This window comes from Pelodiscus sinensis, chromosome 12 (genome assembly GCF_052426305.1).
Source record: "Pelodiscus sinensis isolate ZL-2025 chromosome 12, ASM5242630v1, whole genome shotgun sequence".
Classification (NCBI taxonomy): domain Eukaryota; kingdom Metazoa; phylum Chordata; order Testudines; family Trionychidae; genus Pelodiscus; species Pelodiscus sinensis.
This window is the reverse complement of record NC_143063.1, coordinates 38,221,438-38,237,332: the sequence shown is the minus strand read 5'-3', so window position 1 is coordinate 38,237,332 and position 15,895 is coordinate 38,221,438. Positions and strand designations below refer to the sequence as shown.

Genomic DNA, 15,895 nt, shown 5'->3' with positions numbered 1-15,895 from the left:
GGGCTGCGCTTAAAGGGTCCCGACCCCCACCCCGGACAGACAGTTCTAAGGGGTGCCCCGCTTGCAAAGCAGTCCTGACGTGGAGTGCCCGGAGTACCCACACTGGGCACATCACAGCACTCGGCCATCAGCCCGGCTGCACTTGCCGCAGGCTGTCATCTGGGGAGAGGGGGCAATCGGGGGGCTGCAGGAGAGCTTCCATCCCCAGAAGCCCGCAGAGCCAGCCCAGTCCTCCCCATCAGGGGCTCGTACCCCATTCCTCCCTCACCTCCTTCCACTTACCCTTCCCTAGCCCCTTTTCTTGATGTACAAAATAAAGGACAATTGTGTTCAAAAATGGAATCTGTCTTTATTGAACAAAACTGGGGAAGACTGGGAAAAGGAGGTGGGAGAGGGGAAGAGAGAGGGTGGGAGAGGGGAGGGCAACTAACATGATCAGGGGTTGGGAACAGGTCCCAGATGAAGAGAGGCTACAGAGACTGGGACTGTTCAGCTTAGAAAAGAGGAGATGGAGCGGGGACAGGATAGAGGTCTCTAAAAGCAGGGGTTGGGTGGAGAGGGTGCATTCAGAAAAGTTCTTTATGAGTTCCCATAAAAAAGGACTAGAGGACACCAAAGGAAAGGAATGGGTAGCAGGCTTCAAACTAGTAAGAGAAAGTTGTTGTTGTTGACAAAGCAAATAGTTAACCTGTGGAACTCCTTGCTGCAGGAGGCTGTGACGGCTACAACTAGAACAGAGTTTAAAGGGAAGTGAGATCAAGTCATGGAGGTTGGGTCCATGGAGTAGTCTTAGCCAGGGGGTAGGAGTGGTGTCCCTGCCCAAAGTTTGTGGAAGGCTGGAGAGGGATGGCACGAGACAAATGGCTTGGTCACTGTCTTCGGTCCATCCCCTCCAGGGTCCAAGGGTTGGCCGCTGTCGGCAGACAGGCTACTGGGCTAGATGGACCTTTGGTCTGACCCAGGACGGCCATTGTAAGCTCAGGGCTCAGGGTCGGGGGGGGTCTCAGTGGACCCCCTTGATTTTCATGCACACCTGCTCCTGGGTGGCCAGGCTGGCAGCTCTCCTGCCCTAGACGGCCACTTTCCTGTGCCTAGTGCGGAGATCGTGGAAGAGGTCCACGATGTCCGCACTAGCCCAGGAAGGTGCCCGCCTCTTGCGGTCCAGGGCAAGCTCCCGGGAGCCGCCAGCCTGGTCCCGGGAAGAGGGGGTGGGCTGGGGGACATCGGGTGGGTGGCTCTGTGCCGTGCCAGGTGCAGGGTCTGCTGGCTGGGTGCTGGCAGGCTTGCACCTGGCACGGGCACAGTAGCCAGCCCGTGCCCCTTTAAGGGGTCCGGGGCCGGGAGGGGGGCATAGAGTTTCCCTGGTGTTGGCCAGAGTGGCCACCAGGGAAACCTGGGGACGGCTAGCCTCCCACTAGTTCGAATTAAGGGGCTACACACCCCTTAATTCGAACTAGTAAGTTCGAACTAGGCTTACTCATCGTAAAATGAGGTTTTCCTAGTTCGAACTAAGCGCTCCGCTAGTTCGATTCAAATTCGAACTAGCGGAGCGCTAGTGTAGCGACTATGAATGTTAGTTCAAACTAACGTCCGTTAGTTCGAACTAACATTGTAGTGTAGACATACCCTAAGATTCTTACTTATCAGTAATATGAATAAATGCTTTCTATGCATTTTTAAATAAGAAATTAAGTCTCATAAAATAAATATAGATTTAAATCTACATGCTATCTTGACAACATTTTTTCTCAGTGCTGCTCAGTTAAATCTAAGCACTGTTTAAAGAGTTTGTATGTTTCTACTATCTATTTTGAGATTAGTAAATGGTGTTTCGAAATCTGCTCTTTCATGTGCCCAATTACTTTTATATAACTTATTTTCTTATGTAAAATAGACCTGAATGATGGCTTCCTACACAGTGTATATAAAAAAGGAGTGTTTTGGTACTAAGTGAACAATTTGTCATAAGTCAAGTGCTGTATTTAATATTCAGATCAAGGCACCTCTGTCTCATTCCAGCAAACCCTTTTGACAAAAGCCATCCAATGTCTGCCAGCAGTATCGAGTCCAGCTGAGGACAAATTTCAAGATGAACCTGAAATCAATTTGCCATCAAATTTTCATGCATCTCCCAGACTATCTGTGGCATTTTAATTACAAGCATCCTAGGCGGGGGGTACTACAGATATTGACACTTAGCTCCTACAATAAACTTTATTGGCAACCTCTGTCTGAATGTAGTACTCAACTAGAATAACAAGAAATATATGAGGATATGCAAACAGTAACACAGTATAATCACTTCATAATCTTTTGCTCCAACTGGCAGACATCTGTACTATAGAAACTTTTTTTAGGCTTAAAATAACTGCTTTTGGAAAGAAAAGTCACTTTCAAAATGAACCAGTGCAAGGCCGTAAGTCTTTTTCAACATCTACAAAATATCTCATCCAGTTTTCATCCGGTTTAGTTTGGCAGTTTTGTAAGATAACATTTAAATTATTTTGAAGCACTTCCTCTAACCATCACTGAACTGTTTACCTTAACTGCATTACAACTGGTGCTGACATTTGCATAGAGTGAGAGATTACAGGACAGAGCTGCCAATGGCGGGGGAACAAAGTGGGCAGTTGCCCTAAGTGCAGGCAATTTAAAAGGGCCCACATGGTGCAGTCCTGGCAGTGCTGAGGGAGGCGCAGCATAGTCCAGGCTGCACTGAGGACTGGCTGCCCCAACCCACCCCGATTTCCCAGGAATGAGTGAAGACTGTCGCCAGCACAGCTAGAGCGTCAGTGAATGGCTTTACCTTATATCTAGTGTCATTCTTCTTTTTAAGCTTTTTCTGCATAGATTATAAGAAATGAAAAATCTTAGCAATAAATGGAAGCCAACTATTTGTTAAAGTAATGCAAGATTCGGTGCTTTCTTATCCAAGGACAGGGCGTTTACTGATAGTGTTCTATTATTGAGCACACAAAGGACAAGGTTGCTTGAGAGCCAATTTTCTACACTATGAAAAGTTTTGGAGACATTTAGAGAGGTCACCATGCCAAAAGAAGGCAATTCTGGAGTGCACAGTGTAGATTTACAGGGGTGGGGAACCTACAGCTCGGGGCCTCCCCACCATTCAACACACCATCCACCCAACAAGGCTGGAGCACATAAAATCTACTAACCTGGGTCCCCCAAGGCTCTGGTATGCAAGGGAAATGTGGAGAATGTCTTTCTCCTTCTCAGTCGGGGGCCATCTCAATGATGGTTTTGTTTGGGTTTTTGGTGTTATTTGATTTTTGCTTCTCACTTGGGTGTAGCCCCCAGCGGATTTTTCTGTGGGTCAGCAGCTCCTGACCCAAAAAAGGTCTCTCCCCATGTACGAAAATATGTGAGCAGAAGAAAAAGAAGGGAAGATTGCCCCGAAGACACGACAAACTTTGAAATAAAATTGTCAAAAGAAGACTCGAGTTTCAATGTGCTGCAGAATATTGTGATAATATAAATGTTGAGAAGGAAAGAAAGGGTATATCATATTGTACCCTGAAACTAGAAGGGAGGGAGTGTAGAATAGAAGGAAAACACTGATAATAGAAAATTCAGTTTTTAAAACTGTGGAGTGTTTGATTCAGGTGAAGTTTGCTATTTCCTACGCCATTGAAATCTGACTAGACACTATAGGCACAATATACCAGAAGCCCTAATAAGTATATTTATCAGATTGGGAAGTGAGTTAAAAACAAACTAGATTGGGAAAGTTTTTGCATGCATCCAACAAAGTACTAGAGAGGTGTGACCTGTGTATTCGTACTAAGTTAATGTACACTAGGCATCTTTTACTGTGCGCCAGCAGGATCTAAACGGGATAGTTGGGGCATAGCATATGACAACACTTTGCCAATCAAACCCTTCTGGTGCACTTTGCTGTAGCACACAAGTAAGCCCCAAGGCCTTAGAATAGATAACAGCACTCCCAATCTTGCAGCCATTATAATACAAAATCCAGAGCATAATCTATAACCTATTAATGACAGTGAGGACTGATATCTAAATTACTGGATATAAACTGCTTGTTTTCCATTGGACAGTAGAAAGGAATATCAAAAGACTTCACTGCACATTTGTAATATAATCATTCAAACATGTGCTGCAGTGCTGAGAACTCTATATTGAGAAATACACTACAAAAGAAGGCCTACAAGAATTACTGATGATGCCTTATCGTACACAAAGTTACCAAGTAGTGCCTCAACTGGACAATATTTAATCATGCCAATCAGAGTTCCCTCTAAGCTGCACTGCAGCACACCTTCACAGGTGATTAAACAGCCCCGCCAAGTAGTCAGCTCCAATTGTTCTCAGATGGACACCCCAAAACACAAGTATTGCTAATGACAATAGGTCACTTAACTGCTCTACAGAAAACCCAACGGGGTCATGAATCTGTGTTAGAGCAGAAGATTTTGGGCCAAGACTTCTGGGGTATGTTCCTCTTTCTGTCACTGACCTGAATATTGATTAGGGAAGGCAGTTAATCTCTCTGTGCCTCCATGTACTCATCTGTGAAATGAGTATACTACATCCATCAAAAAGGTTTCTTATCAGACTTAATTAAATCTTTGTAAAACACTGTCAGAATCTCACATCAAAGGTGCCAAACAAATGCAAAATATTCTCATCTAATAATCCCACTTGATATGTAAGACCAACAGTGCCTACTAATTCTCTTTATTGAAATCAACAGGAGGGCCTGCTCAAAAACTGAGGGCACCTCATTGCCCAAGTTTTTTAAAGTTTTCATTATTACCTTAGATATATTTCTGACATTTCAAAAAATATGCTGGAACTGAATTTGTTTGATCCTACCATACCATAGTGAAACCTTCAAATTGTAAGTTCAGAAGAAACAAAAAATGTGATCTACTTTGTACTGTAGTTAGATACTTGCATATTGCATGTTAATCTTCAATTTACTATGCTTAGCAAATCTGACAATATTATGTTTTTTTGTAAAGCAAATAGAAATCCAATTCTGCTCCCTTCCAGGCAGGATTCTGCCTTAAGAGAAATCACACATGTTCCCCAGATTTCAGATTTACAGGCATACGCTTAAGTTTGTGGATGACAACCAAGCCACAATGCCCCCTGGTGGCTATTAAAATCAGAGACATGAAAAGTCTAATCCTTTCTATCATAGGAACATAATTCATCTTAAAACTAAATGATCGGTGCCTTTATAAGGAAATCATATATGGATATATAAAATACATAAACACATGTGGGAAGGCATATTATCTAGAAAATGAGTGTACAGATGTTAGATAGAAGTCTTTTAAAAATTCCAGCCGTTAATATGACAGCTACACACCTACCTCATTCTAGGTTATTTGATTAAAAAATGTAAAAAATTCATAGTTAGCTGCCAGCTCCCTCTGGAGAAGTTTATGTGATAAACAATATATCTTAAATCCATAACTCTGCTAGACACTAAAAAACATGGACTATAAAAACGTGTTGGATTTATGGCTTATTACAACAATCGGTAACCTGCTAATCCTCTCTTATTGACCTATGAATGCAGAGGAGGTACCAGGCCTCTTTACGTTGAATGATCTTTATATCAGGTGCTAACTACTTCTGAGAAACAATCTTTCATTTAGATGTGACACTCGGAGTACCTTTCCCAGACCTGAAGAAGAGCTCTGAGTGGCTCCAAGCTTGCCTCTCATGCAACAGAAGGTGGCCCACTGTAAGATATTACCACTACCACCTTGTAACACACAGCATTTTCTTTTAATTTTGGATAACAAAGGACAACATTTTAATTTATCAGTCTACGTTTAGTTAATGTTTATACTGTGTTCTGAAGATGTAAGGGGCTAAAGTAAACTACGTGTTTCACAGATCAGCACTGACATTTTAATTGATCCTGACTAGAAACATATTGAAACATCATTAAAATTCACTTGACATTAGCTTTGTTAATTTCAGACTTCTGGATTAGACAAAAATGGATTTCAGGGAAGGTGGTTTGCACTGTTACTGCCACTGTATTTGAGAGACACATCTTGTGTTTGGATTGTGAAATCTATGCAGCAGCCAGACAGTACAGCACGATTCACATTGCTGGAAGATTCATTTCTAGTATCCTAATCATGTGTCACATCCATATGTAATGAGAATATTTGCATGTGGATTTCACTGAAAATAAAATGTCACCCTAATATGTTTAGTTTGCGCACCAGGGAACCTTGATGGCCCAAGGAAAGTCATTAGCCAGTCACTGAACAGTTTTCTACATTAGGTAATATAGTACCAGGGGCACCACATTCAGACTCAGACTGCCTCAATGCACCAGCAGCAATGCATTTGCCCTGGAGGACACAGAAAAATGCAGAGGTGGTTACAATCTAGGAAATTAAATGAGGGCAAATATTAATGTTTTCACTGTTAAAATCACAACAAACCAGGAAATAAAGTTTCAACAGAAGAAATATCTATAATGATCCACAGATGTATTATTTTCTATTCCTGATTTTCTCCATTAAGTGTGTGGTCCAATATATTCCTCTTCACACTGTGAAATGCATAAAAATATACAGGATATCCAACTTCACAGAATTATGTTGCTGGGAAAGCTTTAAGTTTTGCATGCCTCACTGTGAGAGTTTAGCCATGCCACATCTTGCACAATGCTTTGGCACTATTTTCTTTGCACTCAATACAGATTAAAATGAATTTTTCATGAAAGCCTATATACGTTTTTATTGTTACCAAGAAAAGTTAATTACTGATTGAATAGCAAGTTAGAAATCTAACCCATTAGGACAAAAACCTTAGTTTCTGCCTGAAGAAACCATTAAGAAGTCTCATCTCTCCCTTAAAAGACTAAAAGTCTTAATTAGCATTCTATTTTGGATAATTCTGAGCCATGAATTCATTTTGTTTGTTGCAAGGGGAAAGCGATGGAGCTACGGATAAGGATTATTTCTGAGTGCAGTATCTTTCTGAATATTCCACACTATCCTGCAGCATATCTTAAACACAGGAAAACAGCACCTGCAGGTTTGCTCCCTACTTCGCTCCCACACAACTATGAATTCCTCTTCATCTACCAAATAAATCAATGAGCTATGTAAAGAGCTGCAAACAGATATAATCTTCTTTGTTTTCAGTTTGGGGACTTTAATTCCCCCAGGAAAGCTGCCTTTTCCCTTCCCCTTGTTAAATTTTCAAACAAGCATCTTCTTGCTGGCTCTATGCTGCCCCTCCTGTTTGGGAAGCCACATAATTTTTCTCCTTCAAATCTGTCCTTTTGCAGTGATGTCTACAAAAAACTTGTCAGCAGATAGGCTAGTGACATGCTGAGACCACTGTATACTAGGCCACTGTATGCTGACCCATATTTTCTCCGTGTTTCTTTGTACTTCCCCACTCATATGTCCATATCTGTTATCGCTTGTCTTCTACTTAGATTATGAGGACTTTGGGATAGGAATCATCTTTTTCTGGTGTCTGTACAGTGCCTAGCATGGTGGAGCCCTGAAACTTGGGAATACAGGCAGTCCCCGGGTTACGTACAAGATAGGGACTGTAGGTTTGTTCTTAAGTTGAATCTGTATGTAAGTCGGAACTGGTGTCCAGATTCAGCCGCTGCTGAAACTGACTAGCGGCTGACTACAGGAAGCCCGAGGCAGAGTTGCTCTGCTCCGGGCTTCCTGGAATCAGCCTCTGATCAGTTTCAACAGGCTGAATCTGCACGCCAGTTCCGACTTACATACAGATTCAACTTAAGAACCCCAGGCATCCCCAAGTCAGCTGCTGCTGAAACTGATCAGTGGCTGATTCCAGGAAGCCCGGGGCAGAGCAACTCTGCCTCAGGCTTCTTGTAGTCAGCGCTGGTCAGTTTCAGCAGTGGCTGACTTGGGGACGCCTGGTGCAGAGCAGCTGGGGTGCTGCCGGGACCAACCGGCAGCGCCCCAGCTGCTCTACCATAGGCGTCCGGAGAAAAGCCTGATCTGCTGGTGGGGACGGGGGGCGTACTAGCTGCACCCCCCCCCCCCCGAGCAGACCAGGGAGACGTGGGCGGCGGACCGAGACACACCGCGGTCCCGCCGCCCGGGTCCCCGCGGCTTTGCTCCGCGTCTCCCTGGTCTGCTGGAGACCAGTAGACCAGGGAGACGGGGAGCAAAGCCCCTGAGGACGCCGGCAGCGGGACACATAAGTCGGATCCGTGCAACTCGGGGACTGCCTGTAGTTACAGTACTATGACAATACAAATAATAACCATATATATATGCATTTGGTGGAAGCGTAACTGCCACCACATATAAACATCACCATACTGAAAACAATCCAACAATCCGACAATTAATGAAATACCAACATTTAATTTGATCTAATTCTCATGCGAGTTTGTCTTGTGGGTGTCTTCAGTGAAAAGGTCAAGCATAGATCACTGGATAGGATGTGCCTGAAAAAAAATTACTCAATTTTAACAGTGTTTCCCAATATATTTTTGGAGCTAGATTCTACTTTATGTTAGGCAGACTTTCACCTGTGTTTCTGTATAGATTCTAGGCAGGTCCATCAATGGAAGGAGGAGGGCAAAGGGAATAACCACTCTGGCATCCGGAAATACAAAAGGACCTTGAGCTTCTGGATGCCGCCAAAGCTACTGTGGCAGCGGCAGCATCTGGAGTCCCAGGGCCCTTAAGTAGTTGCCGGAGCACTGAGAGATGCTTGGAAGAAACGCAGCACTAAGGCCTGTCCAGACTCAGCCCCACCCCTTCTGCTAGAGGCCCCATCTCTTCCAGGGTCAGGGTACCATCAAGGCTGTCAACACCGTTGATTCTAGGACCTGGAAAAATTTTGATGTTGTGTGAATGACATCCTCCTTCTAGGGGAAAATTACACTGGTTAAATTTTGACCAAAACCCATTGGTTTTAACCAGCTCTAGTAACAAGTTTTAATTCTAAACATAAAGTATATATAAAATATTTAAAATAAACATTTACTCATCACAGATTTTCAGTTATATATGGTAATATAAGCAGTGTGGCCTGGTACATAGAACACTGGAGTCAGAAGACCTGGGTCCCTTCTTGCTTCTGCCACTTACTGGGTGACCTTGCATAACTCGTTTTGCTTCTCCATTTCTCAGTTTCCTATCCTCTATTTTATCCTTTCTCCTTAGAAAAGCTCATTATTTAGCCAATGGGTCCCTGATCATATATGGGGGCTGGAGGTGTTTCTATAATTCAAGTAATAATATTTTAAAAATTTAACAAGATAGGTTCAAAAAGAGAGATCTAGAGCAGTGATTCTGCAGAACACGTTCAGAAACATTGATCTAGCACTCACAGGATTTAAGAGAAATACAACGTAGGTAGTGATTATCCAAGGGCCAAAGAACAGGATGCATAAAACTCTCATACCTCACCTTATCTAGTTTTTCTTTTGTCTCCTACATAAGATCCAGGTAATGGCTCAGGGGTGCACAATGAATCCCCCTGGCTCACAAAAGGGATGACAAAAGATCAAACTACTTTATTAATTCTCATCTCAACACAAAGAATGATAGATGTAGCAGGGATAGTCATCCTCTAACGCTGTGCTGTCCCTCAATGACACAAGTTATCCCTATGGTGCAGCAAACAGGTGGAACTCCTAAGAGATCACAGAAGCATTTTGATTTGTAACCATCTTCCAGGGAAGAAAACTGGGCAACCACTAGGTTCCCCAGTTAATGGGGCTCCTAACAGGCTTGATAACTGTATGACAGATTTTAATTACATCGGAAGATAATGCATGAGAGAAGGAGTACTTCAAGGATAGTACCTTGAGAATTTTTCCCTGGCTTTTTCTAAATGGAGATGTCACTATTTCTTATGGTTCACACTAGGGCTGTCAATTGACCTGCATTCATGCCTGCAATTAACGTAGGACAGGATTAATGCGTTAATCCTTTTAACGCAATTATTATAGGTGTTAATACTGTGCTACCCCTTTGAAGTGCCGCTCCAGGCACTGAAATGGGTAAGCAAAACCTGTGCTGCAGTACCTCGACTGGAGATGGTGGACTGAATACGGGTCTGGGACTCAGGAGTAGGACTAACCCTGTCACAATAGTTACTGGGAATGGCTCTCTCATTACAATACGTAATTTTCCACTTTCGGTATTCTTACCTTCTTATCCACACCCATTCTGACTGAATTAGCTCTGATGTAATACTCCCATCTCTGTATTCCCACTATATGTTTCTTTTTCTTTCACTTCATGCAGCTGATGAAGTGAGTTGAAACTCATGAAAGCTCATGCCATAATAAATTACTAGTCTTTAAGGTGCCACTGGACTCCTCAATGTTTTTACTGAAACAGACTAAGGCTATGTAGACTGCAGGGTTTTTTCGAAAAAACTTCACCTGCATCTAGACTACAGCCACGTTCTTTCAAAATTAAATCGAAAGAACGCGGCTTTTCTTTCGACGGTGGTACTCCTCATTTCACGAGAAATAATGCCTTTTTTCGAAAGTGCTCTTTCGAAAAAAGGCGCTATGTAATGCAAATTATTCTTTTTCGAAAGAGAGCATCCAGACTGCCTGGGTGCTCTCTTTCGAAAAAGCGGCTTGCTTTTTCGAAAGTACTGCTTGCAGTTTAAACACTCTTTTTCGAAAGAGGCTTTTTCAAAAGTAACTTTCGTAAAAGCCTCTTTCTAGACGTAGCCTAACATAGCTACCTCTGAACCCCCTTACCCATCCTGAAAAGGAGATAGGATAAGAATCAGGAGTCACAAAGGCCCAGGAAAGACAAGATTTTGAAAATGAACGCATTATCAATGGGCTCAAAATTTTTAAAAAGGTAATGGAGAATGAAAGTGGAGAAGCAGCCCTAAAACATAGTCAGGAAGAGTTCTTTAGAGACCTTAATGAGAACATATTTTGTGAAGCAAAAGAAGTTTATGTTAGAATGGTAGAATACAGGATGGAAGGCAGACATAAGTTTGAGGCAGCAGTTGTAAACCACACATCTGATAAGTTTAAAGATGACGGGAAGTAGGAAGTGAGGCAGTAGTTGAGAAAGCAGGTTGCAACTGTCCGCACTTTTAGGCAAACGCCAAGTTCAGTAAAAGATTAGTTGTTGTTTTTAAAATTAGACTGTCTAACACTACAATTCAAAATGGTGCTGAAGTGTCTGCCCTTACCTCAAAAGTTTGTTTCTCACACAATTGTCATCCCTAGAGTCCTGAGTGGGGGGAGAATGAAAACTGTAATGATCTATGACATGGATCTGACACATGAAAGAATGAACAAAAAGCAAGATTCTCTTGCAAAGACAGAACAGAAGTCAGACTACTGCAAGCACTTTGCCACAAATTGAGATTAGGGTGGCAAATTTGGGGAACTCCACATCTGGTCTGGAAGATAGCATGACCGCCTGATGAATGATACTAAAACCTGTATATTTAAAGACAGGCACTGAAAAGAAGCAGTGAATTAAAAATCTAAAACTTGATGTAACTCCTGAAAGAGTGGAGACAGCATACATTATATTTTGCTCCCCTGAATGCTGAATTACAGAGATTAGATTCCTCCATAAATGGTGTTAATTTATTTGCATGGAGACATCAAAGCAAAACCTTTTCCTACATTACTGCTGCAGACAGCATTTATGCCTGAGAACTATAGGGAAGAAACTTGCAATTTTCCAGAAAGTTATGAGTAACTGCAATTCCAGGATAGGTATATTTCTTCTCTAAATAGTAGCGGTCATCAGAATTGCTTTTAAATAAACTATTCAGCTTTGAGAAAATACAAGTGCATTTTTATTTCTGTGACCTGGGAATTTCATGTTTGTTCAGTCAGTTTGGTCAGATATTTTCTTTTAATAGAAGACTAAAATTTTAAAAATCAAAAAACAAAATGAGGTCAAGCAGAGGGGAATGGAGGGATGGAATATTAAGCCTCGCGCAATAACAGCAGAATCAAATCTGGAGACCCACTGAAGAAAACATAATGAATTGTGTTTTATTTTCAGACTTTTTGAAGAATACAGACCTAAATTGTAACTGATTTTCCCATTGTAATCCTGGATTACTCTTCTCGCTGTAACATAAAAGCAGCATCCATAAATTCTAATGCAAGAAAGGATCATCTAATCTGACCTTCAGTATAGCACAGTCAACAGGCCTTCCTTAAAGTAATTCTGAGAGCACATCTTTATGAAAAGCATCCAATCTTGAATTAAAATTTGTGAGTGACGAAGAATCCATTAAGACCCTTGGTACATTATTCCCGTGTTTAACTTTTCTCATGGTTAAAAACGTACATCTCTCATTTCCAGTCTGAATTTGTCTAGTTTCAACATGCTGCCATTGGATCATTTTATAGCTTTCCTCTGAGAGATTGAAGATTATTAAACATATGCTCCACACAGAGGTGTAATCAAGGCTGTAATCAAGTCACCCTTTAACCTTCTCTTAGTTAAACTTCCACTCATGTAATAGAAATTTTTCAATTGACGATGTCAGGATGTGGTCCCTGTTTTTAAAGGGTCAAAAATAAGGTGAATAAAGTGATCAGGATTTGTCCCTTAAAGATCTGAATTGTAGTGTTTGGTCAAATTCACATGTGAATACAAACATGGCGGACAATATTTCTGTGTCGGGTGAAAAGAAATATGCTTATTTTAAAAATAGTTCTTTATGGAGAAATCACAAAAATATAGATGATGTTAGTATAAAAATACCTGTCAAGCTGAGGTTCAGTGTTCAGTGGATGAGCCAGGCTCTACAGCATTAATAGCATTTCCATGGGCCCACTCTATTAGAGGGCCCATGCTGCTTTGTTCATCTAAGGGTCTGTAGCCATGGCACCTTGTGGCTCCCATTGGCTTTGATTTGCCATTTCCAGCCAGTGAGAGTCACAGAAAGCCGCAGTTTGGGCCATGCTGCTTCCTGAGGCTTGCCTTGGCTAGAAACGGCAAACAGGAACCAAGGGGAATAACAAGAGTCTTTAGCAAAGCAAACCAGCAGAACATTTTGGCCATATCTACACAGCAGGGCTAAACTCGAAATAAGCTACACAACTTGAACTATGCTAATTGCGTAACTTAAGTCAAAATAGATTATTTTGAATTTGGGCACATCTACATAATACTTACTTTGAAATAGAGCACTCTTCCTTTGACTTCCCTTACTCCTTGTGCTATGAGGTTTACAGAAGTCAGAGTAAGAAGCCTGTTATTTCAAATTTATTTTGAAATAACGGGCTTGCTGTGTAGACGCCCAATATGTTATTTCGGAATAACTGACGATATTCCGAAATAACATTGCTGTGTAGATGTACCCTTTGAGAAACACTGGCTACCAAAAAGTCCAACTGAAAAAGTGGGTCTACCTTGAAGGCAGGGCCGGATTAAGGCATGGGCTAACCAGGCAGCTGTCCGGCGTGCCAACCTATGGGGGTGCTTGATGGCAGCTGTAAGGGGGGGCAGCACCCCTTATAGCTGCCATCAGGCGCCGCGTGCCGGCTCCCAGATTGTGGGCTGCAGCAGCTCCCAGCAACCACCCTGCAGTGGCTGCCTGGGGTGGGGGCCGCGTTAACCCCCACAGTGCCGGCCAGCAGCGCCCTTCCCCCCGCGGCCGCGTAGCCCTGCACGCCCAGGCTCTGCCCACCCTGGGCCGGGCCAGGCACATGCGTCCTGCTGCCATCAGCTCCGTGTGTCCTCCCTCACGCACCGGCGCGGGAGCGGGGCCACACATGCGCCCTACCCCAATCCGGGGCGCAATTAAACTGTCTGTCCGGGATGCCGGAATGGCTCGGTCCGGCCCTGCGTGAAGGGAAAAAAAGCCAGTGGAAGTTTTGCTCGTCAGAAATGAATAAAAAACTGAGTAAGAACATTGGATTTGGGCCTGTTGGGAGTTTTGCAGAAACAGATGGTGAAGTGGGATCCAAATGAGTTTTTACTAAAGTCAGAGTTTACAACCCTTAGTGTGATGGGAGTTTTGGCACATGGTTAGGGCTCCTAGAAGCTACAATAATACAAATAATAAACAGAAAGGCTCCTATTGGCATCAAAGAGCTCTGAATCAGGCTTTAGTTAAACTGAGCTCTGTAAATGCCTGAGACCAGTGAAACTTCAATTCAGGTTCTCCACAGCTCCTAAACTTCATAGTAAAAGAGATGCCATGCCAGGGAACTGGCTAAACAGACTCTCTTTTATGCAGGCTTCAAAACTGGCTGTGCAAACTCCCCCAATTACGCATGCCAACAACTCCTGGAATGAGTTGTACTGCATCACCTACAAACACTTCCTATTGGTGTGGATTTCAAATGACAATAATTCTTCATAGATTTGGTTGCTTTAACGGGAGAAAATTAAACCACCAGATAGATTATATAATTAACCAAATATAATGCCAGAGCAAGACAAAAATAACTCCATGTCAAACAGTCTATTGATCAGTTTTATTATGTTCCAATATTTAGATAGTAAGTAAGCATCTATTCTTCCTGAGAGGGAAAGAAATAAATACATTTTAAAAATAGATGATTTTTGTCAGGATTATTTTGTGAAATTTAAGATTCTGTTTAATTAGCAGCTTTGCAAAGAGTGCATACTTTTGGGTCCAGTCTGGTACCCTATGAAGTCAATGGGGAAATTTCCATCCACTTCAATGAGGTCAGGATTTCCCCTTTTATATAGCTATGTCCTTGGTTATTTCATTGTACTGAATTTAACAGGGTTGGGTTTTTTTAAATAGTACTTTAAGTCAATTTCTACCTATTTGGCACTGATCCTTAGAGCATAATAGGTTAGTACTGCCTTTTTCATTTTCAAATTCATAGTTGCTAGTATCAGAGGGGTAGCCGTGTTAGTCTGAATCTGCAAAAGCGACGAGGAGTCCTGTGGCACATGCATCTGACGAAGTGGGTCTTTGCCCACGAAAGCTTATGCTCCTACACTTCAGTTAGTCTATAAGGTGCCACAGGACTCCTCGTCATAGTTGCTAGATTATCTTAATTTTCTCCTAGTATTCAAAGATGACAGATTAATAGGTGGTTCCCTTCAACTATGTGGGCAGATCTTTAATAGATTTCATTAGTTTATATTACAATAGTGTACAGAGATATGGAAGCAGTTCCTGAGAGGAGAGTCCACACCAACGTTTGCACTTTCCGATTAAAATTAAAATCCTCACCTCTCTGATTCACTAGAGCCTAAATCAATTGTTTTGAAGAAGAAACAAAGTAAATTATTTATCCTATATAAATATTGAAGAAAATTGCAGAACATATTTTGGCATTATAATGTTGCTACAAAATCATCTAGTTATAGCTTCTGGCAAAACACAGTTGTCCTTAATATCACTGAAACAGAGACTTCTGAGATTTACCAAATGTATCCTTTTAGGTCTGCTTGCTGTCTAGGACACTTAGTAGTATACCAGGATTCTAGGAAACACAGTAGAACATTCTTTGGGAATCTCCTGTCAAAATAAGCTCTGAGCTAAGAATGGATATTAAAAAAAAAACCCACCACAGCAAATTTGGCACTCACCCAAAATTTAACCCTCCCCCCCCACCACACACAAAACCCCTGAACATTTATATTAACACAGAATACATAAAAGGATTTCATTTTACACAAAACATTTTTATTTAACTATAGTGGACTCTTCTTAGCAGCTGCTTAGGTTTCTAGGTAACCACGAAGTTTAATAAACCTGCACAATGATAATTAAACACTGTAAATAATTTATCTGCTTAATCTTCCTTACTGGCCTTTCATTCCTTTGTAGAAAAGTGACCCATGCTGACATTCTGAATAAGGTTGGCAAAATAAGTGCAGTGAGGAGTGGTAGTATAAAGTGGATTTGCTCTCAGTAATGTATGAAGCCA

The 15,895-nt window shown here is 42.0% G+C and overlaps 1 protein-coding gene across 2 annotated transcripts in view; it reads right to left on the bottom strand.

Moving 5' to 3' along the window:
* The window catches only part of WWOX (WW domain containing oxidoreductase), a 793,519-nt gene that overhangs the window by 499,686 nt on the left and 277,938 nt on the right, over positions 1-15,895 (bottom strand). Inside the window, exon 9 of one of the 2 annotated variants that reach the window (XM_089781511.1) lies at positions 8,219-8,464. The exons of the other annotated variant lie outside the window; for it this stretch is intronic. Within the exon in view, the coding sequence (XP_089637637.1) occupies positions 8,447-8,464 (18 nt within the window). The 3' untranslated portion in view covers positions 8,219-8,446. Of the gene's footprint in view, positions 1-8,218; positions 8,465-15,895 lie in introns of those variants that run through there. 2 annotated transcript variants of the gene reach the window in all.